This window comes from Ursus americanus, chromosome 17, assembly GCF_024610735.1.
Source record: "Ursus americanus isolate L20-20 chromosome 17, mUrsAme1.1.p, whole genome shotgun sequence".
In the NCBI taxonomy this organism is placed as follows: Eukaryota; Metazoa; Chordata; class Mammalia; order Carnivora; family Ursidae; genus Ursus; species Ursus americanus.
The window spans coordinates 11,994,562-12,019,961 of record NC_142143.1 but is presented as its reverse complement, the minus strand read 5'-3'; the positions used below and the strand labels follow the sequence as shown (position 1 = coordinate 12,019,961).

The 25,400-nt window shown below is 51.5% G+C and overlaps 1 protein-coding gene across 4 annotated transcripts; it reads left to right on the top strand.

The window, feature by feature from the left end:
• Positions 1 to 9,366: 9,366 nt before the first annotated feature.
• Positions 9,367 to 25,188, top strand: LOC123780753 (apolipoprotein L6-like). Of its 4 annotated transcripts, XM_087868772.1 has the most exons (6): positions 9,367 to 9,889; positions 11,347 to 11,486; positions 16,646 to 16,727; positions 18,746 to 18,870; positions 20,774 to 21,605; positions 22,490 to 25,188. In XM_087868772.1, exons 4-6 carry the CDS (start codon positions 18,812 to 18,814, stop codon positions 22,490 to 22,492), a joined length of 894 nt encoding a protein of 297 aa, XP_087724898.1. In that variant the 5' UTR covers positions 9,367 to 9,889; positions 11,347 to 11,486; positions 16,646 to 16,727; positions 18,746 to 18,811; the 3' UTR covers positions 22,493 to 25,188. The 4 variants fall into 4 exon arrangements, with proteins under 4 accessions (XP_087724898.1, XP_045635810.2, XP_045635811.2 ...); XM_045779854.2 differs by lacking the exon at positions 9,367 to 9,889 and having other exon boundaries at positions 18,762 to 18,870; XM_045779855.2 differs by lacking the exons at positions 9,367 to 9,889; positions 16,646 to 16,727.
• The last annotated feature ends 212 nt before the right edge of the window (positions 25,189 to 25,400 follow it).

The following is a 25,400-nucleotide window of genomic DNA, read 5'->3' as shown; positions in this document are numbered from 1 at the left end:
TGAATTTCCACCCCCCAACTCCCGCAGGCCGGGAGCCCCACCGTGGGTCTGAGCGGCCCAGCTTCCACGTATGGAAGGTACATCAGCTGGAGCGTGAAACGCAGTAATTCCATATGGGTTTTGGCTTCCCAGCTCAGCTGTGAGCTTCTCAGGGTGGGAGCCAAGTTCGAGGCTCTGTTTACCTCTCTTAACCCCTGCGGGACTTCCTGGCCCCATCCGCTCTCTCAGAGATGGCCTGGGGATTCCTGCAGCTGCCCTAACCACTGCCCACAGCCTGGGGGCTGAGAACACCAGAGGCGGACCGAGGCCGCGGGGCTGAAATCAAGGCATCGGCAGGCTGGTTCCTTCTGGAGACTCTGAGGGAGGGTCTCTTCCCTGCCTCTCTCCCACCTGCCAGCGGCTGCCTGCCAACCTCGCTATGTGGTTATATCATCCGGATATTTGAGTCTTCGTGTGGCCTTCCCCTCCTGTGTCTCTGCGTCTTCTCCTGTTCTTTTAAGGACTCTGTGATGGGCTTAGGGCCCACGTTAAATCCAGTATGATCTCGTCTGGAGATCCTTCACTTAATTACATTGGCAAAGACCCTATTTCCAAATAAGGTCACATTCATAGGTACCGGGCTTAGGGCTCGGACATACCTTTTGGGGATCACGAGTCAACCCACCACAGATGGAGAAATGCAGGCACAGAGGAAAAGGGCTTTGCTCCGGGATCCCACGGTACATTAGGGCAGCCGAGGGCCTGCTTGTTCTCCTGACACCGGCCAGAGCTCGGGCCCAGCCCACATTCTGTCCTGGGTTCCCAAGATTCTCTGGGAAAGTCTTCAGTGAAAAACCATCTGGAGACTGTCTGGGATTCGGGGGAGCCTGCCCTTTCCTGTGCGGAATGGCCGAGAATATGATTACGGGAGGGAGTTTCCTTTCCTGGTTGGCTCTGTGCCTGGGGCCTGGGCTGGTGGACAGGCTCCTCCCTGGGGAAGAGGCCATATCCCGCCTGCTCGTCTGCTCTCTGGGTCCCTGCTCCCATCCCCTTCCCTGAAGAGGCCAGAAGCGGCTCTGGTCACAGCAGGGAGGGCAAGAGGAACGAGTTCCCTCCCCCTGAGGCTTTCTTTCCAGGAGATGACTTCTGTTCTCCTTGGAAAGAGCCAGGGAACATTGTATGGAATTTAAACTGATGAATCCGGCTCTTAAATCCTCCGCCCTCAGAGGCCAGCAGAGAATAATGATTAGGATTCTGGCCAAGGGGCACCTGGGGGGCTCAGTCAGTTAAGCGTCTGCGCGTTGGGCTCAGGTCCTGATCTCAGCGTCCTGGGATGGAGCCCCACCGGGGGCTCCTTGCTCGGCAAGGAATCTGCTTCTCCCTCTGTTGCCGCCCCCTGTTCACGCTTTTTCTCTCTGTCTCCCAAATACATAAATACAGTCTTAAAAAAAAAAAAAAGGGATTCTGACCTCAGAACCCAGACGGCCTCCCTCAGGCACCAGCTCTTCCATTTGCTGAATGTGTGGCCTTGGGCACACCATTGACTTCTCTAAGTCTGTGTTCTCATTGGTAGAACAAGGACAACAGCCAAATGACCCTATGCAGTTATTAAAAGGATTAACCAGGGGCGCATGGGTGGCACAGCGGTTAAGCGTCTGCCTTTGGCTCAGGGCGTGATCCCAGCGTTATGGGATCGAGCCCCACATCAGGCTCCTCTGCTATGAGCCTGCTTCTTCCTCTCCCACTCCCCCTGCTTGTGTTCCCTCTCTCGCTGGCTGTATCTATCTGTCCAATAAATAAATAAAATCTTTAAAAATAAAATAAAATAAAATAAAATAAAATAAAATAAAAGGATTAACGTAAGCACAGAAAGCCGTCATCACAGAGCCCATAGTAAGGGGAGGACAGATGGCCGTTGTCATTGTGCATGAACTGTGGGTGCCATGGACTGCGAGCTCAGGCTACAGGTAAAGTCAAATGCCTGCGGTGATCAAATTAGTATGACTTCGAGCTCCCAGCTCTTCCTTGCTGGAAGAGTCTCTCCTCTTCCCAGGTATCAACACGAGTCCTGGGGTTTTGCTTTTCTGTGCAAATCGCAATTCAGGTCCACCTCTAGCAAAGGGTCATGGGCCATTTGAGTCAATCCTGGTTTTAAGAACTTCTAAGAGAAAAAGATGGACAGAGTCGTGACCAGTCTGATGTCATACACATTCAGTGCTGGTCGGGACCCGTGAGGCAAAAGAGGTCTTTTCTGGCCTTAATAAAAGAATGTAAGATTGGTTCCTAATACCTGTGGCCGAGACACAATCCTGGGGTCTGACCTCTTCTTGTAATGTGGGACCCGTGTCCCAGGGGGTCCTGAGTACGGGTCCGCAGGCCGGATCTGGGGGCCAAGCTGGCAGGGGGTGGGGCTGAGCTGTGGGCGTCTGGTTTCCTCTCGGGCATCAGGCTCACGGTGCTGACCGTGGCCATGGCCATGCTCCCTCTCTCCCAGGAGACTTCTGGGCTGCTCTACAAATACACTCACCCCCCGGCCAGCAGCCCTCGTGCTCGGCAGAGCCCAGGGTGGGAGATGTGCGTTTGGGCTGTTCTGTGTCAAGCTGAGCACTTGCCCTCTTCCCCATGGAATTTTAGCTTCTAGAACAAGGATCTAGAACCTGAGACACTGGGTGGTGAGGGATGTCCCGGCAGCCCCGGTTGCCTTCTCTGGGAAGAGCCGTGGGCCTCTCTGCTGGCACTCCCCGAGAACCACATCGGAGATCCAGACCCACGGACAGGAAAAGTGAACAGCATCATCCTTACTGTTGGGGTCACAGGGACCTGGGAGGGGGTGAGAGGGTGGGGAGGGTGGTCTTGATGCATAGGGCAACAGCTAAATTAAGGCCCATCACCAGCCCTCTCCTTCTGTCCTCTTGGCCCCTCCCAGCTCCACATCTCTGCTGGCAGATCCCAGGAGCTCACCCTCCTGCCTCTTCCCTTCTCCCAGGGACTGAGTCTAGTCCTGTGCCTGCCTACCCCATCCTCTCGGGAGTTCCAGAGAATAAGGTTTTCTGCATCTCACCAGATTAGAGCCACACGCACTGTGAGCTGTGGAATTTAGGATATGTTAGGCCAACAAAGGTTCACGGTGCCAGGAGGCAATGGCCGAGGAGAAAACATGACAAAGGTCAGGACTTGCCCCGTGTCACCTAGTGGTGGGTATAAAAATGGACCCGCTCAATGGCCCGCCTCATGCAAGAGCCAGGGAGAGATCAACCTATATTTTGTGTGGATGGCCTCTTTGGGTGTAAGTGGGGGTCTGGAAAGATCCATGGGGTTGGGGAGAGAATAAGGCTTGGATCTAAAGCCATAGTCAAGGACGCAAAATAATGGAGGTCTTTCAATTCCTAGGATCTCAGAATCACGGAATGTTAGGTTCTAAGGATCATAGAGTCACAGCCAAGAAAAGAACCCTAGCTCGTCCAGTGGGCTTTCCTTGCTTTACAGATGTGGGCAGGGATCTGGAAGTTTCAGGGCAAGCCTCATTCCTGAAAGATGGGCTCCTCCCTGTGGAAGACTCCCTGTGAGGTCACAGGGGACCCCTCACCCCTCGAACCCCAAGCCCCCTGGCCAGCCCACTAGAGCCAACTTGCCCACCTATGCAGGGGAAGAGGCACACCTACAGCCACAGCAGGAAGCGAGCGGATCTGGGTCCACTGGCCCCCAGCCAGGCTTAGGCAGCCTCCGGATTTTTATCCTTGGCCATCACAGTACTTCCTGGAGCCACCCCCAGCAGCTCCTTGGATACGTAAATAAAGTCTGTGGGTAAGATGTCACCACCTCCGACCAAGCAAGAAGGCAAGTTTTGATGCCAGAGGGACCGCCCTTCTGTAAGCAACTTGGAAAGACTGGCCACTGGCTGTTTTTTCCAGAAGCCCAAGTCTGGAGAGATTAGCAGACATCTGAAATGGTTGATTCTGTTGGAGTAGAATGTGGGGCTCAGCCAGGGATCTGAGACCCACAGGATGCCCAGATCACACCCCCCACCCTCTTAGAGGATCAGCTGCTTGGCAAACGGACACTTTACAAGATGCTATCCAGGCAGTGCCTGGGCCAAATCAGCAACAGCCCCACTTTGGCACCTGACCCCTTTGTAGAGAACAGTCCTCAGTTGACTTGTCCAGAAGAGCACCCCCTTTGTTTGCGCCTTATTTCTTCCTCCCTCCAATCTCACAGTTCCTGGGAGAACTTCCAGAAATAGTACATGGTTTTTGCAATGAGAGAGGGGATGTGACCCAGGCTGGGGAATCAGAGAGCCTCATTGCCCCAGCCACAAGGGACCAGTGGGACGTGGCACGCAAGGAATCTTCTTACTGGATCTGGAAGGGGAGATGCCCTTACATCCACAGTCCTGGAACCAGAAGGACGTGAGTTGGAAGAGGCCTGAGGTTCTGTTCTCTCTGCTATGGAAAAAGCCACCTACACTGGGACTGAATGAGGCTGGTACCCCAAAAGAAACACAGAGCTGGGGAAAAGGAAAGAGTGAGAGAGAGAGAGAGACCTATGACCATGATGAGGTCCCTAATCTCAGGACCTGAAGGCCCAGGAGTGGCCTGAAACCTCTAGATTTTCCTTTGATTCCGTGAGCTAGATCAGCGGCTCACAAGCACTCTACCTACGACCCACTGCACACCGCACTCTGACACACACACAAGCACGTGATGGAAGGTATACAATATTCATGAAACAACATTTATACATTATTATGTATGATACATTCTTTTTTTAAAAAAAAGATTTTATTTATTTATTTGAGAGAGAGAGTGAGCAAGAGAGGGGAAGGGGGGCAGAGGGAGAGGGAGAAGCAGGCTTCCCGCTGAGCTCAGAGGCTGATCCTAGGACCCTGAGATCATGACCTGAGCCCCTAACCTGTGGGATCTGATGCCATCTCTGGGGAGAGAGTGTCGGAACCGAATTAAACGGTAGTCAGTCACCTCTCCGGTTCAGAGACTTGCTGGCTGGTGTGGGGGAGCCGTGCATGTCAGAAGCAGGTGCAGAATTGTACGCTCCCGGAACAGGGCTCCGATGCAATGCTTTGCACTTGGCAGTTGCCATCCTTCCAACTTCACGATCACAGAAATCTGGATTTTTCATGCAGAGTAGGAGAAGGAAGGGGAACGTGCCCTTAAGAGGGTCTCCAATACCCCATGAAAGGTGGGTCCTGTGTGTATGTAGCAGTAACAGTGACACGCGTTGGTCTTCCCATTGTCAAGATGATCTCATCGGACCCTTGCAGGAACCCAGGGAAGGGTGCTGGAGGATTATGAGGACAAGCAGCCGGGATCGGGTTCAGTGCCCCTCTGCCCTGTGACCGCTGCCTCTCTGCTCCCCTCCGTCGAGGCCCTGGGGATTCCGGGTCTGATTGCAGGCGAAGCCGTGGGGGCAGGGATGGAACTTTCACAGCATTTGGCAGGTCGTGCTCCCTGGGCACAGAAGGAGGGAAGAGATTCCCAGAATCCAGTAATTTCAGGGTCAGTGTGTCCCTTAAGGCCCCTTCTCCCCAACACGCGATGGTCATCTCCTGAGCAAGGGCTGCTCAAGGATCACGAGGTGCCTCTCGGGCCATGAGGCCTGGAGCCGTGGTTTAGGATTTTTCTAAAAGTGGCCCTAAAACACCCTGCTTGGAGGGGCCCAGCAGGATTAGCTGCACCGATGTTCCTACTGCCAGCTGCCTCGGGGTTGGAGGAGCTGGTCAGCAGCTCAGCTGGCTTCCATGTGCAATCCCGGGGGCCCCTGGCAGCTCTGGGAAGGAAGAGAGAGCGCCTGTCTGCAGCTCGGGCCCCCACCTAATGAGGGATCTCGGAGCAAAGAACAGCAAGCTCGATGGGAGAGTTCTACACAAAATCCACCAGCGTCATCGCTTCCAAGGGCACAGTTCAACGGCAGTGAGTACGTTCACGTGGTCCCCAGCCATCACACCCCCTCCCCGCCCCCAGCATCCACCCCAGGGAGCTCTTCATCTTGCAAAATGGAAAGAAACTGTCTCTGCCTTAAACACAAACTTCTTATTCCCTCCATCTCCTAGCCCGACAACCACCATCCTACTCTCGGTCTCTGTGAATCTGACTCCTCTAGGGACCTCATCTAAGTGGAATCATAGAATATTTGTCTCTTTGTGGCTGGTTTCTTTCTCTGGGCATAGCGTTTCCAAGGTTGATCCATGGTGTAGCGGGTATCCGAGTTTCCTTCCCTCTTAAGGTTGAACAATAGTCCATCCTACATGTCGAATAGGCTGTATGTAGAATAATCATATTCCAGTGCACGTGTGTAGCTCGTTTTATCCACGGACCCCAGGTGGCTCCTACCTTCTGGCTATTGTGAACAATGCTGCTGTGAACGTGGGGGTACAAATACCTCTGAGACCCAGCTTCCAATTCTTTTTTAGGTATATAACCTGCAGTGGAACTGCTGGATCGTCCGGTAATTTTATTTTTTAGTTTTTGAGGATCCACATACTATTTTCCACGTGGGCTGCATCATTTTACGTTCCCACCAGCAGGGACCATGGTTTCCATTTCTCCACATCCTTGTTAACGCTTACTTTCTAAAAAAAGTTTTGAAAGATTTTATTTATGTATTTGGGTGAGTGAGAGAGAACACAAGCCAGGGGGAGGGGGCAGAGCGAGAGGGAGAAGCAGACTCCCCACTGCTCAGGGAGCCTGACACGGGGCTCGATCCCAGGACCCTGAGATCATGACCCAAGCTGAAGGCAGATGCTTCACCGGCTGAGCCACCCAGGCATCCCCAAAATATTTTAAATAATAGCTGTCTTAACAGGTGTGAAGGGGGGAAGGTCAAGTGGTGAAGGGGAGCCCAGCTGTCCCCCTGCTCGTCTGCAAGACCCGAGATGCCAGTGACCGCATCAGGGAGAGGGTGGATGGCTGTGTCACAGGATCCCATACAAGCAACAGCCCATGTGCTGTTTCTTCCAATAACCAAAGCACAGGGCCCAGAAGCTACTGGGTGGGGAGCAAGTGGCACCTCTTGGGGCTTATACCACGTGCCCCAAAATGTTGCCTCCCATTCCATGACTTGAGGCTCTCCGTGTCCAGAAGTTTTGATATTCCTCCCAAGGGGGAATACGTTCCCCAGTTCACCTAATAATTGCTAAATTCAAGCTGCAAGTCTGAGCTGGCCTTTTCAAACACACACGTAGCTTTATGGAGCTTTAATTCACATACCATAGGTTCCATCCATCAAACGGACAAATTTGTGGTTTTTAGCACATTCCTAGAGTTGTGCAACCATCAGACCTATCTCCAGAACATCTTCAGCACCTCCAAAGGAAACCCCACAGCCATTAGCAATCACTGCCCATTCCTCCCTGGCAGCCACCTTGCTATCCTCCTTTCTGTCTCTGTACACTTGCCCACTCTGGAGACGCCATATAAATGGAATCACACTCTACGTAGTCCTCTGGGCCTGGCTTCTCTCACTCAGCATGACTTCAAGGCTCGTTCACGTTGTCACGTGTGCTAGTACTCGATTCTTTGTATTGCCCAATAATATTCCATTGTATGGCTGGACCACGTTGTATTTCGCCATTCACCCGTTGACGGACGTTGGGTTGTTCGCACTTTTTGGCTATTACGAATAACGCTGCTGTGAACATTCATGCCCAAGTTTGGGATGTGTGTTTTCGTGTCTCTTGGGTATATACCTGGGATTGAAATTGCTGGATTGTACGGTAATTCTATGTTTACCTTTTCTGGGGGGGGGTAGGAACCGAGGAAAGGATGCATTTTCTTAACAAAATCCTAACTTTTTGGACCCAAATCCATTTTTCTGACTTTTAAAAAATTGAAGTAAAATACACAGGACATAGAATTAGCTATTTTTTAAAGATTTATTTATTTATTTTAGAAGGGGAGAGAGAGAAGGATCAGCGTGTGGCCTGTGTGGCGGGCTTCTTTCACTTAGCCTCAGAAGGTGACATGAGCTGGTTCTTTATTCTTGTTTACAGTGAATAAAATGCCATCGTATGTCTACGCCATGATTTATGTGTCTACTCATCCAGGTGGTAGATTTACCTTTTTGAGGGACTTCTAGACCGTTTGGCGGACGGTTGTTGACAAAGGTGTTTGGCCGTGTTCGTGGAAGGAAGTTGTAGCGTTGCCAACACGCCCTGGGTGGGGGTCGGGGGGTCCGTGCCTGCTTGCCCTTCCAGCGGCCAGCGGGGAGCTGCTGGAAGGCTAACCCCACCGAATTGCAGAACATGTGAAGCTTGGGGTCTGCCCTTCCGAAAGGACTGCAACCTGATGAGGAGCCGGCCGAAGGCAAGGGGATAAAGCAATGGGGTCATTTAGGAGGAGAGTCACAAATGCCCGCCATGACCTTGAGTGAGGCCCTTGGAACAGCACCTGCCACATGGCGAGTACTCAGTAAATTCTCGCGCTAACGATTACTACCGTGGTTATCACGAATATTTTTGAAGCCGGCAGTAATAGCGTGAATGCAGGTTCCATCACATAACTCAGCCTCCCGCCCCTTCTTGTCTGTTCGAGTCTTGTGATCCTTCAAGAGACTCTGGTTGGCTTAGTGGAGGTCACAGTGTGTGTTTTGGGGTGTCCCTCCGCTCCTGATGAGCTGCTGGCGGCCTGTTCCCTGTCCTTTCCCAGGCCTGGTGGCTTTGCCGCCCCTCTGATGCTGTAGCTGCCTCGGGGGTGTTCCAGAAGGTTCTTAAGTGACATTAGCCTGAATCAATCTCTAGGGCTTGGGTTCAAAAAACTGAATCAAACCACAGCTCCAGGCAGCCCAGAGGTGTTTGGCTGTCAGCTCCCTAATTCTCCAACACCAGTGACTGTGGCCAGGTTCCCAGCGGGGAGGGAAACCTGCAGGGCCTGACTTCAAGCATCAGACTGACTAACCGGTTAGCATTCCTACCACCCTCATTTAGGTCACAAAAGGGAGGCGCTGGCTGGTTTGTTTGGTAACATAGAAACCTCTAAGCCTTTGACAAGAGCAAAGGGGATATTTGAAATGGTTCCCAGTGTATAGTTCCCGTTATCTGTGCGACGTCCCCCTCCCCGACCCCCCTCCCCGACCCCCCTCGCTGTCAATCTCTCAAGGAATGAGAGCAAAGGACAAGAAGTCCTCAGGATGGGGGTGGGGTGGGGTGGGGCACAGACCTGACCTTAGCCAAGTCCCTACAGAGAGGCGTGTAGGGAGAAGCCTTCCAGGATTGGGAGGGCCACAGGCAGAGGGAGGGACAAGAGGAACAAGGCAAGGGTTTGTGTCCCAACTGCATCTCCTCCCCGGGGTGGTCAAACTCTGGCAAAAGTGGTAGAAAAGTCCGCCTGGGGGAAGGAAGGAGGCAGCCGGGAGCAGAGAGGCGTGGGGCAGGAGCAGGAGCCAGAGAAGCCCCAGTGGTGTGTGTCTGGGTCAAGGAAGGGGCTTGACCACCTCCTCCCCTGCCTCCAGGCCTCCCCAGCTCGTCCTCCCCCCAACACCACCCCCTGCACCTCCCCAGGGCCTGAACAAGGCCTGCAATGTGGGACCTGGGCCCGGGGTATGGGCACCTCACAGAGGGGTAGGAGCCTGTTCCCGGGCGTGTGGGCGGGAGGTTGGTGTGGCTGAAACCAGAGCCAGGGGCCGCCACCAAGCCAGCAGCCAGCTGGGTGGACTTCCCCAGTGAAGGCAGCCGCCACTCGGTGGGACGATGGGACCCAAGAGGGCCTCCGTGCAAGCCTGTGAGACCCCAGAGGCACAAGCCAGGCATCCCCACCCGGGTGCTTTCTCAGGGGGCTGCAAACTTTCAAGGGGAGAGGAAAAGCCCTGATGCCCAATTCGGGTCTGAATTTGCCTGAACATTCACCCGCTGAATGACCAACTTGGCCCAAAACAAAACCGCAAGAGACTGAGGGAGCTTAAGGTAAGTTTGTTCTTATCAGCGAGGAAGGGGAGGAGAGGTTTATGAAACAAAGCAACTCCCGTCCTCTTACTTGGCTGGGTGACAAACCACATGTTTATTGTCTCACCCCAGGAGCAGCATTTCCTGCATGTGACATTATTTTGCTCGCCCCACATCTCTTGGGGGCTCTGGCTTCCCCAGAGTCATCGAGGTAAACACCCCCCTAGTCCAGTGGCCGGCCTGGTCCCTGAGGCTCCCAGGCCCGCGGGGGGGCCTCAGTATCTGGGTCTGTTGCCAGGGAAAGCCGAAGAGAGGCTGCCCTAGTTGGAGGACAGACTCTATCCGGAGTGCGGGAGGCCAGGACCCCGGGGCCCCTCAGGCCCCTCTGAATCCCAGGTCAGCAGCCCACTGGCCTCTCATCCCTCCTCCCTGCCCTGAGGGCTGCAGGGGATGCCCGTAGAGCCGGGACTGGCTGGCTGGGCCACCCCGGCTGCCAGCAAGAGCCCCCAGTGTGACCTCCGGGAGGGCTGGGGAGTTAACCTGGGGCTTTCTACCTTATGGACATGAACACACGGCACGGCCCCCGCTCCCACACACACGGAGACACAGATCTCAGCCCACAACTGTGCCACAGTCATTCCGACAGGCACAGCGCCTAGAAGTGGGTCTGCCGTTTCCTAGCTGTGTGACCACAGGCTGGCCACGGACCCCTCTTCCCCTCCAGGGTCTCAGTTTCCTCATCTGCAATGCGGGAGAGTCACGACCACGGTCCTGTACTCAAACCATCGGGGCCAGATGTGTTTCTGAGTTTCCAGTGGTTTGGATTTGGCAAAAGGTTTTGGAAAGGTTTTTCAACCCCCTTGCCGCCCTGTGTGGTCACACGCTTTCTTCAGGGAAACCACGAATATGCAGATGAAACAGGACACACAAAAGCCACGACCTTGCACCCAGGCAGGTCTCTGTCGGGTCCCTCCACCGCACGAATTACGAAAACATGGCTTGGTCTCCAGCGACTTCTGCAATTCACAGTTATAGACCCAAGGCATCAGCCCCCGCCTGTCCCGTGGCTCAGAGGGCAGGAGAGTGATGTGACATCATCCACAGCGGCCACCCTAATGCATGCGTGGGGTGCCCAGACCACGCTGGGCGTTGAGGGACTCACTCCTCACTGCAGCTTGGTGCCACAAGAACTGTTCTGATACCCATTTCACAGCTGGGGAATCGAGGCCAAGGGCCGGTGGGGAGCCACTCCCTGTGGACTGAGTCCTCGCCTTACTGGCCACGGTCCTTGCATCCGACACACAGTGAGGACAGGGCGAGGGGGGCTGGGGCCCCTGCCTGGAGTTCCCCGGCTTTGGTTCACTGCACAGCTAGAAGAGAAAGAGGCGAAAAGGAAAGCAAAAGTAAAAACCAGTTCTCCCGAAGCCCTGCTCTTCCCCAAAGCGTTGCTTCAGTTCATATCACTTCTGTGCCTGCAGAGCCCACACCCAGGTTCTCAGCTGGCTCAGAAGAAGCCAATAGAGCCTCGGGCTTTCCGCCGGGCAGCAGACCCTGCTGGAGACTCTGCGCTTCGCGACGGTCCTCCCACAGCCCCCGCTGGACCAGAGGCCCCGGAGAGGTGAGGACAGTGTGCGGGGTGGGGTCCTCCTGGACACCTGAGGCCTCAGTGAAACTGCAGGTGGAGGACAGAGGCTGCAGGTGCTTGGCTCAGGGCGAAGAGCTGGGGCCAGGGCCACTGGGGTTGGCGTCCCTGTCCTGCCAGGGCTCTGGCCTTGGGAGAGACCTGAAGCTCAACTTCTTTGATGGTAAATCAGGGTAGGACTCTCTCCTCCCGGGCTGTTTGAAGTTAAATGGAAACAGAATGACGAAGGTGGTAGGACAGACCAAGTTACATCTCCTCTGTGCCAGCTGGGGACGCCCCCCCCCCCCGCTGCCCCCGGTGCTAGACAAGAGGGTCGGCCCCCAGAGCATAGGAGGCCTCACTGGTGACAGGCGTTTCCCTCGAGGGTGTCGTTCTTGGAGAAACAAAGTGCTGAGCGACTTGTCTCCAAAGTGCAAAGCCAACCGGCAGTGTTCCCTGGACCATAGGTTATTGAGGGGATGGTGGGGGGGAGACAGTGATGAAGATTAAGGGGAGTATCTCAAAGTTGTGTTTTCAGAGTGAGCTGCCTTTTACTTAGCTGGTATGTTTGAGGGAGTCGGTTTGCAAGGAGGGGGCCACTGGACAGTAGGATGGGGTTGAAGGCTCCCCAGGCAGGCAGAGAATGACTGTCATAAACACGAGCTCACAGATGAAAATAAGGTCTCAAACTGGCCTCCTCTCGCATCCACGGAGAGAAGGTCAGTTTGGGGGGAGGGGATGGGACCAAAGGGCTCCCTGTGTCATCTTCAATGTTCATCCCATAGGACTCATGGGACATGGCGAGGCATCCCAAGGTGCTGGCAAAGAATGCGGCTCTGGACCGGGGGTTTTTCTTTCCTTTTTGTTTTTTTTTTAAAGATTAATTTGCTTATTTTTAGAGAAAGAGAAAGACAGCGGGGGTGGGTGGGTGGTGGGGGTGGGGGCAGATGGAGAGAGAGAATCTCAAGCAGACTCCCTGCTGGGCCTGGCTCGATCCCAGGACCCTGAGATCATGACCTGAGTTGAAATCAAGAGTCAGATGCCCAACCGACTAAGCCACCCAGGGGCCCCAAGAATCAAGGTTTTTCAACCTTAACACCACTGATATTTTGGACTGCGTCATTCTTTGTCATGTGCATTTCAGGGTGTTTAGAAATGTCACTGGCTTCCACCCACTCAAGCCAGCCGCTATACTTCCTGCCCACCCCTCCCCCCCCCCCGAGTTGTGGGACAATTTCATGTGTCTCCAGCCATTACCAACATCCCTTGGGGAGAAAACTCAGCCCGATTGGGGTCTACCGCTCTAGGCTTGTATTGCAGACCCAGCTAGAATCCCACTGTGCTCTTGTCTATACCCGTTGCATGGTATAATAGGTCTCCCTGTGCCTCAGTTTCCTCAGCTGGAAAATGGGGATAATTTTAGCATCTACGTCACAGAGTCATTGAGAGAATTAAAGATGTATAAAGTAGGTAGATGCCTGTCTGGCACAATTAAGCCCCAAAATGTGCCTCATATGATAGGCCATGGGCACCCTGGGGCCAAACCCCTGAAACCTAGCTTTATAAGCCAGAGGGGAGAAAACATTTTTTTTAAGATTTTATTTATTTATTTAATTGAGAGAGAGAGAGAGAGCAGGAACAGGGGGAGGAGCAGAGGGAGAGGGAGAAGCAGGCTCCCTAAGCAGGGAGGCTGACGTGGGGCTCGATCCCAGGACCCTGAGATCATGACCCGAGCCACAAGCAGATGCTTTAACCGACAGAGCCACCCAGGCGTCCAAGGAAACATTTTTTATCTCTGATGCAGTAGCTCTACCTCAGAGACTATCCCGAAGACATAACGGCATGTGTGGACCGCCATTTATATAAGGTAGATGATATAAATATAAATACGAAAAGTATTTATAAAGCAAAAATTATAAACGCAAACAAAAACAAAGCTCGAACTGAAGACAACCCAAAGATTCAATAGGAGGGGAATTACTAAATACATAGTAATACCTCCATCTAACAGAATGTTACGCCGCCTTTGAACGGCTTGCTTGAAACTCTTTAATAATACGGGGTCCCCTGTAATGTAATGTTAAATGACAAAAATTCACACAAACCTGAATGCACGGCATAAGTCTTAATTTTGTTTTGCTTGTAAAATAAAACGTCCACAGTGGTTATTTTGTGTGGTGAGAATACAGAAGAATTGTATTCTTTATTTCTACATTTTCTACATATTAAACCTGTATTTATTTAAATCATTAGGGGGGAGAAAAGGATTGCAAGGATTTTTGTGCCTTTGAAATACGTATGGGAGGACTTTTTTCTTTTCTTTTCTTTTTTTTTAAAGATTTTATTTATCTATTTGACAGAGATAGAGACAGCCAGCGAGAGAGGGAACACAAGCAGGGGGAGTGGGAGAGGAAGAAGCAGGCTCATAGTGGAAGAGCCCGATGTGGGGCTTGATCCCATAACGCTGGGATCACACCCTGAGCTGAAGGCAGACGCTTAACTGCTGTGCCACCCAGGCGCCCCGGGAGGACTTTTTTCTAAGTTCTTTCAGAAGTAGAGAGGGAGAGGAAGATGACCAGCAGAGAGAAGGCGTAGCTCAACGGTATCTTTTCTGATATACACTCTGGGGCCAAGCACCAAATATAGGAGAAGAGATGAGAGAGGACACGTCCCTTTCCTTGGGCAGCCGGAAAAAAGCACCACCGACTTGCCCTGAAATAATGGAAATGGATTCCCTCCCAATCCTGGAGGCCAGAGTGTGAAATCGAGGTGTCATCAGGGTTGTCCTCCCCCTGCAGGCTCTCGGGAAGAATCAATCCTTGCTCGCCTCTCGCAGCCCCTGGTGAATCAGGCAAGCCTGACCCTGTGACAGCTTAACCCCGATCTCTGCTTCTCTCATCACGCACCTGTCTCCTGTGTCTCTGTCCTCTCCTCGTAAGGGTACCAGTCATTGGAGTTAGGCTCCCCCATCCTGCCCCCCCCAAAACTAGGATAAATTCATCTTAAGATCCTTAAGTAATTACATCTGCAGGGACACGATTTCCAAATAAGGTCGCACTGTGAGGTTCCAGGGAATTGGAAGGACACCGCAATTCAACCTGCTAGGGGGGACAGTCTTTTAAAAAAATGTAAGGAAGTATAAAAGCATGAAGCATGAAAAGCAAGCTTCCCTCTCATCCCTGACCCCCAATGCGATCAGTGTTACTAGTTTCTGGTCTCTGCAAACGTATGTGTCTTTCTTCAATGCAAATGAGAGCACACTATACAGTGTCCTATACCCCACTGTCTCACGCGCCAATGGGAGCTGGAGATCCTTCCCTCTGTTCATACGGATTTGCCTCATTTGGTTAAATGACTGCACAATATTTCATTGTTAGATAAACCATATGCTTAACTAGTCCATTTAGGGTGGTTTCTAGACTTTTCTTTCTTTCCTTTCTTCCATCCTTCCTTCCTTCTTGCCTTGCCTTGCCTTTCTTCTTCTTTTTTTTTTTAACTATGAATAACGCTTGCTTTGTGCTTCCTTTTTGTATGGGCATGCTTGGCTTTTTTTTTTTTTAATAGATTTCATATTTTAGAATAGTTTTAGATCTACAGCAAAAGTGAGGGGAAAGTACACAGATTTCTCATATGCCCCCGGCCTCCCCCCCGGGATGCACAGCCCCCCCACCCTATCAATATCCCAGACCAGAGTGGGACACTTGTTACAGCTGGTGAGCTTACATTGACACACCATTATCACCCAGAGTCCAGTTTACATCGGGGTTCTCTCTTGGTATTGTACATTTTATGGGTTTGGGCAAATGTATAATGACATGTATCCATTCACCCTGACAGTATCCAACAGAATAGTCTCCCTGCCCCCCAAATCCTCTGAGCTCTGTCTATTCGTCACTCCCTCCCCCCAGCCCCTGGCAACCACGGCTCTTTTTACTGTCTCCAGAATTATGCCTTTTCCAGAATACCCTGTAGTGGGAATCACACAGAATGTAACTTTTTCAGACTGGCAACGACCACTTAGTAAAATGCATTCAAGATCCCCCGTGTCTTTTCACAGCTCGATAGCTCATTTCTTGTAGTGCTGAATAGTAATTTATCTGGCTGGACTGCTGTTCGTTCACTCACTACTGAAAGTCATCTTGGTGGTCTCCAAGTTTGGGCAATAACGTTGCTATAAATACCTGTGTGCAGGTTTTTGTGTGGACATAAGTTTTCCAAGTCCTTTCGGTAAATATCAAGGAATGGGATTGCTGGATCGTATGGTCGGAGTATTTAGTTTTGTAAGAAATTCCCAACTATCTTTCAAAGTGTCTTTGCATGCCCGCCAGCGATCAGTGAAGGTCCCTGTTGCTCCGTATTCTCACCAGCATCCGGGGTTGTGAGTGCTCTGGGTTTTAGCCACTCCAATAGCTGTATGCTATGGTATTTGTAAATTTTAACTTCGAGATAATGGTAGATTCACATGCAGTTGTAAGAAATACTACAGGGAGAGCCCATACACCCCCTTTACTCAGATTGCCTGGTGTAAGGTTTTGCAAAATTGTCTTACGGTATCACAGCTGGGAAACTGACATTGATACAAACCACCAACTGATTTAGAATCCACAAGCTTTACTCCCACTCATTTGTGTGTGAGCATGTGTGTGTATTTAGCTCTATGCAATTTCCTCACCTGTGTGGATTTGTGTGGTCAACACCAGAATTAAGATACAGAACAGTTCCATCATAGGGATCCCTTGCCTTACCCTTTATAGACAAAGCCACCTCCCTGGGCTGCTATGACGCTGTCCATTCTAGTTTTAACTTTTCTGGGTCACTGTGTTTCAGATGTTTCTCTTGTAAGCTGTGTATATGGTTGGGTTTTGCTTTCTAAACCAATATAAGGGGCTTTTCCTTTTGATAGAGGGTAATTATCCTGTTTATACTTAATGAAAAATGCAGGAAATACTGTCCCTCAACATTTATTGGGGTTGGTATTTTCCTAGCTAGTTCACAGATAAGGAAGAGGAGAGAGAGCAATCAGTAAATTTTCTTGAAATTCCAGAACTGGGAAGTGGCAGACGGGACTTCCAATCCACTTCACCATACTGTCTCTATACTAATGGTAGGTCACTTTCCTCCTCTGGAAGGTTAAAACAATGTCTCTTCCCACCCAGACTCCCTGTCCTTCTGATACGGAAAAGAGCAGAGGGGTGCTTTTGAATTTCACAGCCACAGACACCCCTCAAAATTGCCAAGGTAAGCTTTCCTCCATCCCCGCCATTTTCATTGGAGGGTAAAGCAGAATCCAGTGATGTCTTTGCAAGAGAAAGATGGAAAGCAGAATGGTCCCCAGAACATTTAAAAATACAAGGATACACAAGACGTGGCTTCCAAAATGTCAAATTCTTCATTCTCCTGGTACTTCGCCACTGCTCCTTCTCCACTCCTTGCCGCTTTCTTGTCTTCTTCCTAGGCTTAACTGTTGGGGTGCTCCAGGGCTCCATCATGGACCACACTTGACCTCTACTGGTACTTTCCTCCTAGGGTTCATATGCAATTTCATGGCTTTAAGTACTTTCTACCCAGATGGCTCCCAAATTTAATCTCCCAGCCAGAGCGGGAGTCATATATCCACTGCCTGTTCAGCATTGCTTGGATGTCTGATGGGCACCTCCAACTTAACCCACCCCAAACTGAAGTCTGTTACCTGCCCAGAAAACCTTCAACCCTCCCCATCTCAGGAAATAGAATCTTCACGCTCACAGTCCTTTACGCCCCAAACTTGACTCACCCTGAAGTCAACCTGCACTCTGCTCTCGCACATCCCACATCCCCTGATGAATCCTGTGGCTTGCTGCAAATACAACCTCTCGCATCACTTCTACCAGCCTAGTCCAAGCGGCTGTGCTCTCCTGCTCTAACCACCACAATAGCTCCTAACTGGTCTCCTTGCTTCCTCTCTTGCAAATCTGGAATCTCTTTTCCAGCCTGAGTGATCATTTTAACCTCTAAGTTAGATCAGGGCCACCGCTAACCCATTTGGTGCCCTGGGGCTTATTAGAAAAAGCCCACCCAGCCCGTGAATGGATATAGCTCTGACTATGTATGCTCTACAACTGGGGACCTGGGTGGCTCAGTCAGTTAAGCGTCTGCTCAGGTCATGATCCCAGGGTCCTGGGATCGAGTCCCGCATCGGGTTCTCTGCTCAGTGGGGAGATTGCTTCTCCCTCTCTCTCTCAAATAAATAAATAAAATCTTTTAAAAAAATGGATAGCGACTCAGTGCAAGTAAGCACGCACACAATCAAAGTGCTCTTTTCTCCAGATAAGACACAGCACCCCCCCATCCCTGACCTCCAGGTCTCAACACTTGGCAAGTAGATTCTGGGATGGATTTCAGACCCCACCTGTATGCTCTGGCAGGACTTTTGCAGTTCTTATAATATTAATATGTCTGTTGGAATGTAATTTTACAAAGGGACATTATAAGTTGGTGCCTGGTCCTGTGAAATGATCTTTCAATCATTATAATCAATTCATTCATAATAGTCAAGGACCAGAAACAACCGAAACATATCAATCGATGGAAGAATAGATCAACAAATTGCAGTGTATTTCTTATTTACTTATTTTTAAGATTTTATTTATTTATTTATTTGAGAGAGAGAGAGGAGCAGAGGGGGAGGACAAGCAGACTCCCCGCTGAGCATGGAGCTGGACGCAGGGCTCGCTCTCACGACCCCTGAGATCATGACCTGAGCCGAAATCAAGATCGGAAGTTTAACCGACTGAGCCCCCCAGGTGTCCTGCAGTGTATTTATATAATGAAATGCTCCATAGCAATCATTTTTGAAAGCAGTGATACCCACAACAGGAGCAAATTTCACGCACATTAAATTGAGTGAAAGAAGCCAAACGAACAGATGACTCCATTTATATGAAGTTCCAGAACAGGCAAACTGGTCAGTGGTTATGGAAGACTGGTTACCCCCGGGGTGGGGTGAGCACTGAGTGCGAGTGGGTCAAAGAAAGCTGCTTTTCTCTACCTTGATCAGGGTGGTGATTACTCGGGTGTATGTCTATGTGAAAATTTATTGAGCAGAGGACTTGACCTTATGTGCTTACCGTATGTAAGTAACACTGCAATATAAAATGTAAGGGCAGTAGTTTGCAAATATTCAGTATATTGTCAGTATCTCATTATTATTTTGATTTTACATAACCTAAAATCCCGCCGCGAACCTTGAAATTCACAAGGTTTCCCGGCACCTGCAGGAACCTTCTTTACCAGGTGTCCAAGCAGAACGTTGTGTGACTCACGAGGACATCTCTAATTCTCCCATGGGCCAAAAGAGCTCAACTCTGCGGCAGCAGGAGCCTCTGGACAACGAATGCCCGAGGTAATGGGGAGCGCCTTGTCCCCGGGGAGGGCGGCTCCTGCTGAAACGCTCCAGGCGTCCTTCTGATATGCGAGAGGGAAACAAATATTCCACGGCCTACATTGAATATTTTGGAAAGAAGGTCAGATCAGTCCCCGCTCATGGAGGTGAGGCCCGTGAGGGCTGAGCCATTACCAGAAGAGCCCGTTGGAGTAACCGCATTGAAGAATTCAGGCCCGATGAACCGTGCATCCACAGACGTCACGCCACCAGCTTCCAGTACGATGCGGACAGTCCACAGATGTTCGCTGAGTGAGCCAGGGGAGCCGTATGCGTGGTGGTGCCTTCTGGATCGGGACCGTCACGGTGCACCTGTCAGTGGGCCCCGTGGCCCCGTGATGATGCTTGGCAGCAGGAAATGCCCGCATCGGAGACATTCGGGTTCATTCAAAAGCACAGGCAGCCAAAGTCCTGTTCTCTCTCAACCATGGTAAAGACAAAACTTGGTAGTGGACGCAAAGTGGGTTTGTCAATCTCTGCTTGACCCCACTCCCCTGAGGAAACACGAGGGCGGAGAGGGCTGGATTGGGGCATCCGCAAAGCTTAGGGATCCTCAGCATTGTCCCCCGTCTTGGCCTTCGCCCCTCCCCCTTCCCCCTGCAAGCCCCGCAACCTTCTCCTCTGCGACCGATTTACAGCTGCTGATAAACTGATAATTGGGCCTAAATGTGCTCGTTATTAACGCTGAGGGGTTTCTTGGAAGTATGTTTGGTTTTTCATCTTTTCCATTGAGAAATTTTGTGTGTGTGCAGAGAGAGAGAAAGATATTAAAAGGTATATGCATATCCACTGCAGTGAGGAATTGCTGACATCGGCTGACGGGGGGGAGAGAAACAGCCCAGAGTGGTGGTGGGCTCGGAGCTGGGCCTCTACCTCACGCGTCCCTTCGGGCGAGGCCCCTTTCGTCTCCGGGCTTCTGTTCCCTCTGCTGAAAAGTAAAGGTGGTAGCTTGGGCCCTGGCTAGGATTCCTTCCAGTTCTGCTTCTCTCCTCTGGGCGAGAGAATCTGTCCTCGCCGGGCCTCCTAAGCTTGCCCTGAAGGAGCTGCACCAAGGGCCCTTGGCATGAGGAAAGCGTCCGAAGGAGTAGGTTTGCTCTTCCCCGACACTGCTCTCCCAAAAAGGCCAAACTCCGCCGGGGTGACGAAGACCCCTTAATACCGTGTACTGTGAGACACTGGGGAGGAGAGGCTTTTTGTCCGTGACATCTTCCATGAAGGACCCATCCCATCTGCTTGAGTCGTCCCGTAAAGCTGGCCGAGTGCCAAGGAGATCCTTCAGAATATTAGTGATAATTTACTTCGGCCGTCTTGGTGTTCAACTCTGGATGGAGGCAAAGGCCACCAAAGCAGCCAAACTCAAGGTCATAGGAGTGTAGGCCGCCTGGTACAATATGGCGCCTCCTTTCTCTGACTCGCCTCTACAAATACAGGACCCTCAACCTGGTCTCCTCTCTCTCCTGCTTTTCCCACAACTGTCTCTCTGTTAGTCCCAGGTTCTCTGTCTTGACTCAGATCTTAGCATTCCCTCACTGCCCTTCCTGGGTGACAGTCTTTTTCAACAAAGTTGAACATGTCCCTCAGGACTGATCTACCTTCTCCATCTCTGAGGCAGGCTGTGGTTCTCCCATTTGTCCCTCTAGAAGCCCCTCGCATGCATTTCTTCTCTTCACGGAAGTAGCAGCCCCCCACAATGCTCTGGGACTCCCCGTGGTCGGGTGAGAGGTAACAGAGGTGTCAGAGAGATGCAGGAAGGATTCAGAGACAGGAGCGGCAAGAACATCCAGAAACCACAATGGGCCTGACTAACAATGTGACTTTGCCGTCTGGGAGACTTAAGCAAAACCTTTCTTTTGCTCACCCACAGGGACCAGGATGACATTCTTCCGTGTCAAGGTGTATGGCAACAAGATAAGGGTCTGTCAGTGGAAGAAATAACATTTTTGAGAGAGTTTCCCCTCATCAAAAGGGAGCTAGAAGAGGACATCAGAAAGCTCCATGCCCTTGCAGACGACATCGACGCAACCCACAGAACATTCGCCAAGACCCACATGGTGGCCACCTCCATGACTGTGGTCTCAAACGCCATGACCATGCTGGGTCTGATCCTCGCTCCAGCCACCATAGGAGGAAGTCTGATGCTCTCTGCCGCTGGTAAAGCCTTGGGGACAGTAGCCGGGGTAACCAGCACCTTCACCGACGTTATGGAACACTTTCAAAATCAAGAAGCTCAAACTCAGGCCAGCAGCCTAGTGCCCGCCCATGACGACGAGGTCGAGGAGGCTCAGGGAAAGATCTTCCATGTCGTGAGTGTTGGAAAGAAGGCCTATGATTACGGAAGTAGCATCAGGGATGTTAAGAGGAACATCAACGCCTTTCAGATAGCCAGAGCCAACCCGCAGCTGACCACCGCTGCCAAGCGTCTCCTGACAACTGGCCAAGTCTCAGCCCGAAGGACCAAGCAGTTGCAAAGGGCCTTTAAGGGCACAACAGTGCTGATAAAGAAAAATGCTCGCGTGCTGTGCAGTGCCTTGGCTGGCTTCTCCCTCTGCCACGACGTGGTCACCCTCCTGAGCGACTGGAAGCAACTGAAGGAAGGAGCAAGGACCAAGTTGGCAGAAGAGCTGAGGGCCCAGGCCGGGGTGCTGGAAGAGAAGCTGATGGAACTCACCCAGCTCTATGAGAGCCTGCAGCAGCTGGTGAGGCTAACGGCTCCCTCGTGGGCAGGGCTGGAGGGAGGGGGGGAAGCTTTAACCGGGCCTTACGGGCACCAAGGTTTAAGGAAAGGGTGTTAAGGGAGTCGGCGTATGTGTGTGAAGTTTGCTTGCATGTTCCTGAGGACGTGGGGCACCTGGTGGCCCTGGGGGTCCAAATGATGTCAAGTGCATCTTGACGATCATGGTGCCTGTCTTGGACACACGTGGTCATGCCTTCTGTTTCTCTCTCAATGCTCTTTGAGGTCCATGTGCTGGGAAGAGGGTCTTCCCAGGTCTGCAGAAGAGGGCACTGCACCATAGGGAGTATTACAGATCGAAATGTGTCTCTGAACCTTCACAGGTCGAAGCTGTGAGCCCCAGGGTGACTATATGGAGGTGGGGCCATTGGGAGGCAATTGGGGTTGAATCAGGTCATAGGAAGGGGCGATCCTATGAGACTGGCGTCCTCCTAAGAGGAGGAGGGAATCCAAGAAGGTTCTCTCTCTCTGCCTGCACCCGCACAGAGGGAAAGCTGTGTGAGGACGCGGCGAGAAGGTGGCCATCTGCAAAGCCAGGAAGGAGGGCTCACCAGAAACCCAATGGGCCGGAGCCTCCAGAACTAGCAGAAGACACATTCATGCTATTTAAGGCCCCCGGTCTGTGCTATTCCGCTAGGGCAGCCCCAGCTGACGAAGACGGGGAGCCTCTGGGACTCGCCAAGTGCTCACAGCGAGGGGGTGGCAGAGTCAGGGTACAAAGCCAGGAAGCCTGACGGCAGAGGCAGCACCCCGAGCCGCCCACCAGGCTGCCCCACCCCCTACCCCCAGCCCTCGAGCCCTCAAGCCCTCAGAAGTCCTCCTGTGACTGGTGGTTTTGTTTCTTTACAGTAACTCCTGCAAGAGGAAAGGCCCAGGAGCTCATCTTCGGGCAGAACCATGACGTCTCTGACTTAGCCCTTAGGCAGGTGTGGGGAAGCAGGACTCCAGGTGACAGGAGAGGACAAGGGCAGGCTGAGCCCAGGGGGCTCTGAGCAGAATTAAAGGGGATAGAGTGGGGGCGGGCTGGATTGACACAGGCGATGCCTGGAAACTTAGCAACTGGGAGGTCCAACTGGGGCCTGAGGGCTCTGTCAGCAAGTGAGTGTGGTGAGGTCTGTCTGTCCTGCCTCTCCTTCACCACCCTGCTTCTTCATTGTCCCCCATCTCTTCGCTCAGGCGCCGCCGCGTTCCCACTGCTTCTCCTGTGCCCCATTCACTCATGCGAACGCAGTAGGGCTGCATGAAGCATGTATCAGTTGGTGCGGGCTCGCTATTAAACTCAGAGGAGAGGACAGCAGGGTCCCTAAGGTGAGGGGCATCTCGTACTCACCTTTCCGTGGCTGGCTGCTTGCTCTGCTGCCTCCCCCCCCCCCACCCCAATGCTGGGTAAGACCTGGATTTGCGCATAACAGGACGTCACTGGAACCTGCTCGGACCAGATTCCATCAGGAAGGAGAGAGGCCCAGGAGCCCTTCTCTCCTCCCCAAGTTCAGAGCAACTTAGGATGTCCTCGGAACCTGTGAGGCCCTCTCCAGGCTTCCCCCGTCACCTGTCTTCAACCTACTTCTTTCTTATGTTTTAGCTGCTATTTTGAAAGTAGTGCATAGACATTAAACGCAACTTTTTAAAATTCAGGCAGGGGTGCCTGGGTGGCTCAGTTGGTTAAGCATCTGCCTTCAGCTCAAGTCATGATCCCGGGGACCTGGGATCGAGCCCCGCATCCGGCTCTTTGCTCAGCTGGGAGCCTGCTTCTCCCTCTCCCTCTGCCTGATGCTCCCCGTGCTTATGCTCTCTGTATGTCAAATAAATAAAATTAAAATAAAATAAAATAAAATAAAATAAAATAAAATAAAATAAAATTCGGGCAAGTAAAACATAAGGGTTAGATATAATGCATCAACCAAGGGTGACGACTGTTGGCAGTCTGGTGTAGAGTTTCCATCCTTGGTTTTTCTCTTGCTTTGGGTGTTCAGACGCCAGCATTCTGTACTTGTCATGGGACTGCCCGCTGGGAACCCTCCCTCAAGGCTGCATACTAGATTTTTTTTTCTGCAGCCTAGAGTTTTCTCTCTCTCTCATTCTCAATTCCTTCATTTGCCTACAGATCTAGAACTTTCCAGGTTGCTGTTTTCACTTCGCATTATTTTCCTACCATTCTCTATTTCACTTAGTTTTTATAGACTTTTCTTTATGTTACAAAATATTCTCTTGATTATATATACAATCTTTAATATTAAGCATACGTTAGTTTTCATAGACCTTTTTTATGTTACAAAATATTCTCTTGATTATATGTATAATCTTCTAAATTAGACATATGTTAGTCATCACTTTCTGTTTTAAGTGACCAAAAGCAACGCAAACTGGCCTACACAAAAAAGGGAGTTTATTGACTCTTGTGCTTAGACAGCTTAGGGGTAGAGCGGGCTTCAGGTGTGTCTGGATGGAGGATAAAAATGATGTCATCAGGTATTTGTCTTCCCATTTCTCAGACAGGCTGGCACCAGATCCAGACAAGAGCTCCCCCCAACTCCCCCTGCACCCCTGTGCACCCCCTTCCAGCCCTGTGCTCTCAAGGGGGAAGGGGAGGGCCAGAGGTCCAGAGACCGCTCTGATTGGTCAGGACTGAGTCACGTGCCTTTGCCTGTGCCAGATGCTGGCCTGAGCGGTGGGCTCTGTAGGGTAGGTGAATGGAGAAAGAGGAAAAGCAACAAGGGGTACACTAGCTGCCCTCTTCTTTCAGGGACATTTAGATTATTTCAATCGCTTTTTTTTTTTTTAACGCATAGTGGTAAAATGACTATCTATGTGCCGAAAGCTTGTTGTATTATTATTACAATTTCTTTTCTTAAAATAGAGTCCCTGAATTGGGATCTCTAAATAAAGAAGGACCCTATGAAGGGAAAGGAGGAGTCTCCACCTACCCCCCATTACGGTAGTGAATTATATCATGGGAAACGGGATAGATGGAAAGCGTGGAGGGGAAAGAGAGCCACTGTCCACATTTCAGACAGTCCCGGTTTCCACACCCCACCATCGCGGGGCTTAAATGGTTGCCGTGCCATGCCCGGGCCACTGCTTCCTGCTTTTGCTGTTCTCGTTTCTTCTCAGAAGTTCTTCAGGAGCAGAATGACGACAGAAAAACCATCTGAAGGCCTGAGCTACGCGGGAAGCCCTTTCCAATTTCTTTCCAAGTCCACATGACTGTGTAGAAACTGTTCAAACCAACAGCCAGATTTAGGGCCCGCCACGCATGCGTCGTGGGGCATACACCTGCTGCGTGAATGAGCCGTCCGAAGGACAACCGGCTTGTCCTTGAGCTGGCAATCACGGCTCCTACTCCCTGCAGTCCTTCCTGGCAAAGCTGTCATTCCTGCCTCCGTGCGGGTCTATATAATCTTAGAGCTTTTACAAGATGTAAGAGAGGCTGTAACCCTGTAAACACGCTGCATTCTCCCGAGTACGTTCTTCCCTGGGAAGAGCATGCTTCCCGGGGGCGGCTGTCCTTCCTGACTCGGGCTCGAATAAAATGCTCTTTCTTACTTTTAGAGAGTCTGAAAGGTGTGTCATTGTGCGTCCGCAGTTAGTAACTAAACAGCTTTCTCCACATTTAACACCGTTGGCTTCGTGTGTGACCGTCCTTAAAGCGCCAAAGAAAGGCTCTCGAGAACGCCCGGCCCAGAGCAGCCCGTCGCTCAGCGTGGGCTTTTGTGTCTTCCGTGGAATGTCTGCAAGAAAACGGGGAAGAGTGAATTAGAGC